The sequence below is a fragment of the Dermacentor silvarum genome, chromosome 10 (assembly GCF_013339745.2).
Source record: "Dermacentor silvarum isolate Dsil-2018 chromosome 10, BIME_Dsil_1.4, whole genome shotgun sequence".
NCBI lineage: Eukaryota > Metazoa > Arthropoda > Arachnida > Ixodida > Ixodidae > Dermacentor > Dermacentor silvarum.
Genome location: NC_051163.1, coordinates 58981481 through 58983967, shown reverse-complemented (window position 1 = coordinate 58983967; position 2487 = coordinate 58981481). Strand labels below are relative to the sequence as shown.

The window sequence follows — 2487 nt, the reverse complement described above, 5'->3', positions numbered from 1 at the left end:
AGCTCTGAGCGGTTGATCAGCCGAAGATACGAAACATAATGGCTTGTCCATTAATCTCAGGTGATGCTGATCTAGTCGCCAACTCCCTGGCCTTGCAATGACGAAGGGGCAGAAATGGCATTTCATCGCTGCAGGTTTGTCGGTGCAGCATTCTTCGTCGAGAACAGCCCCTGGGCACAACTGTGCTAAATGCCAGTTGTAACAACAGTAGGTCCGCGTATCACGATCTCACCACTTTGGTTGCATGTCACTCTTTTCTTGTTGCCAATGCACTCTTGTTTTTGCATTATCCTTTGCCACTATGACATTTTCGGCCAATCTGTCTGCAAGTGTGTATTGCAGCAGTGTAGGATTATATGGAGGATGACCCATGAGCCATAGGAGTGCCACCCAAATAATTTCTTTGTCCTTGTGAGAGTTCTCGTGAATCACAATACATGTAACAAACCTGGATATAATGAACACGAACGAGAATATTGGTTATAGCGAAGTAAACATGAAATGTTTCCTGCCGATACCACCGTGTAAACATTAAATAATTATAAGGAATATTAGATATAAGAAAGGTATTCTTATGTCAGATGCAACTTCTTTATAACAAGGCTCAGAGCTGAGAGAAACAAGCTGAGCAAAGTTGGGAGTGTAGGTTTGCTGTAGCGATGCAGCCTGTTAACTCTGGAGTTGCAGTATTGACGCTTGTGTTGGACGCTGGGCTCGGGTGCTGCAGAATGGCACCTTTGGTGGACACTTCTGCATGTTTCTTGTAAGTGGCCTTCCACGCTTCCCGAAAAAGGAATGTGCGAGTGTACCTTGCATTTGAACTGTCATGCACAATGCTCTTTTGGCCCCAGAACAGATTAAGCATAATTTACGCTACTCTCTTTCTCATGTTTGTCTTCACTGACTTTTGTTGGGGCTATCCTTGATGAATTTGCAATTTTCAATGAGATTACACCCATAAAGCTTTGGTGAATATACTTCAAGGTGCCACCTGAACGCCCTTGAGGGTTGACAATTAATGTCACTGGGATTTGAATATTTACTTCATCAGATGTTTTACCTCCTGTGTTGTCTCTCCCAGTGCATGTTTGAATAACGTAGCATGTCAAATAAGGCTGGGCCTATAAAATGCTATGCTAATTAATAATTACTCTGTGAGACACACACTTTGAAATACTGGCTTAACACCATACCTTTCTGGCAGAGGTATGGCGGTTCCGGAGGTTCACTGAACGACACATGTATTAATTCTTGCGGCAAGCAACACGAAATAAAGACTTGATACAAGGGTACGGAAGACGAACACGTATGCTGCTGGAACTAGTAATATACTTCAGACGGGTAAGGCAGGTAAGTTAAGGTAAATTGGTATTCCATTCTTGAGCCGTGGTTGCTCAGTGGCTATGGTGTTGGGCTGCTGACCACGAGGCCGCGGGATCGAATCCCGGCCACGGTGGCCGCATTTCGATGGGGGCAAAATGCGAAAACACCCGTGTGCTTAGATTTAGGTGCACGTTAAAGAACCCCAGGTGGTCCAAATTTCCGGAGTCCCCCACTACATCGTGGTTTTGGCACATAAAACCCCATAATTTCTTTTTTCCATTCTTGATGCGGCATCTCGAAAATAAGACTTGATACACCCCACTAAGCTGTGAACTCATCAAGCCAGCATGCATATGGTTTCAAAACGTGCAGTGCATATGTGAGGAATAAATCCAAGCAACAAGCAAGAAATGCAAAGCAATGGTTGGCGAGAAGAACTGGAAGAACCGAGAGGCTTAATTTATCTTTAGTAACAGCCTTATGAAACCACCAGACAGTGAAGTCAAAGAAATCGTAAGGGAAATTAAGTGTTTATTTAATTGAAAAGTATAAGTAATAAGAAAAAGGGAAAATAAAGTGAAAGGACAGAAAACTTGCCGCTGGTGGGAGCCAAACCCACAATCTCCACATGACACGTGCGGTCATGAGACGTGCGGTCATGGTCCCTTTCATTAATATTTGTTATGTGTCTGTGCATGAATATTCGAAAGCTTCAAATAATGAATCGAATATTCACTATTTGTAAAATATGACTATTTTTCTAATAGTTTTGAAATATTTTATGACATCAAATATGCTCAATGAAACACAAAATTGGAGTGAAAGTATAGTATAATTTCATGCCCGCAAGCATATAGACAGAAAACTTGAGAAATTACTTACTGGAGCACGTTCGCTTAGGAAGGCCACACATACAGGCTATAGAGCGATTTTTCAAACTCTCTGACGAGTTGCGTGCATGCAAAAAAAACTGCTTGTGTGCTTTTAATTCTCTATTTGTGCTTTTATAAACAAGCCTTCATAACGTGCTGTGTAATGAGAGAAACTTTCTAATGTTAAGTCTACTAGGATATGAACATCATTTTATATTGTGAGAACGTCTATTCATTCTTCGAAAAGTATTTCAAAATTATTTGATGTTTGATTCTGTTCACTTCTGGCACC

At 41.5% G+C, this 2487-nt stretch overlaps 1 protein-coding gene across 1 annotated transcript in view; it reads left to right on the top strand.

Annotated features, from left to right (window-relative positions):
• The first annotated feature begins 301 nt into the window (after positions 1-301).
• The window catches only part of LOC119432022 (venom serine carboxypeptidase-like), a 25329-nt gene continuing 23143 nt past the window's right edge, over positions 302-2487 (top strand). The window contains exon 1 of the mRNA XM_037699471.2: positions 302-329. Coding sequence (XP_037555399.2) covers positions 302-329 — 28 coding nt within the window. The remainder of the gene's footprint in view (positions 330-2487) is intronic.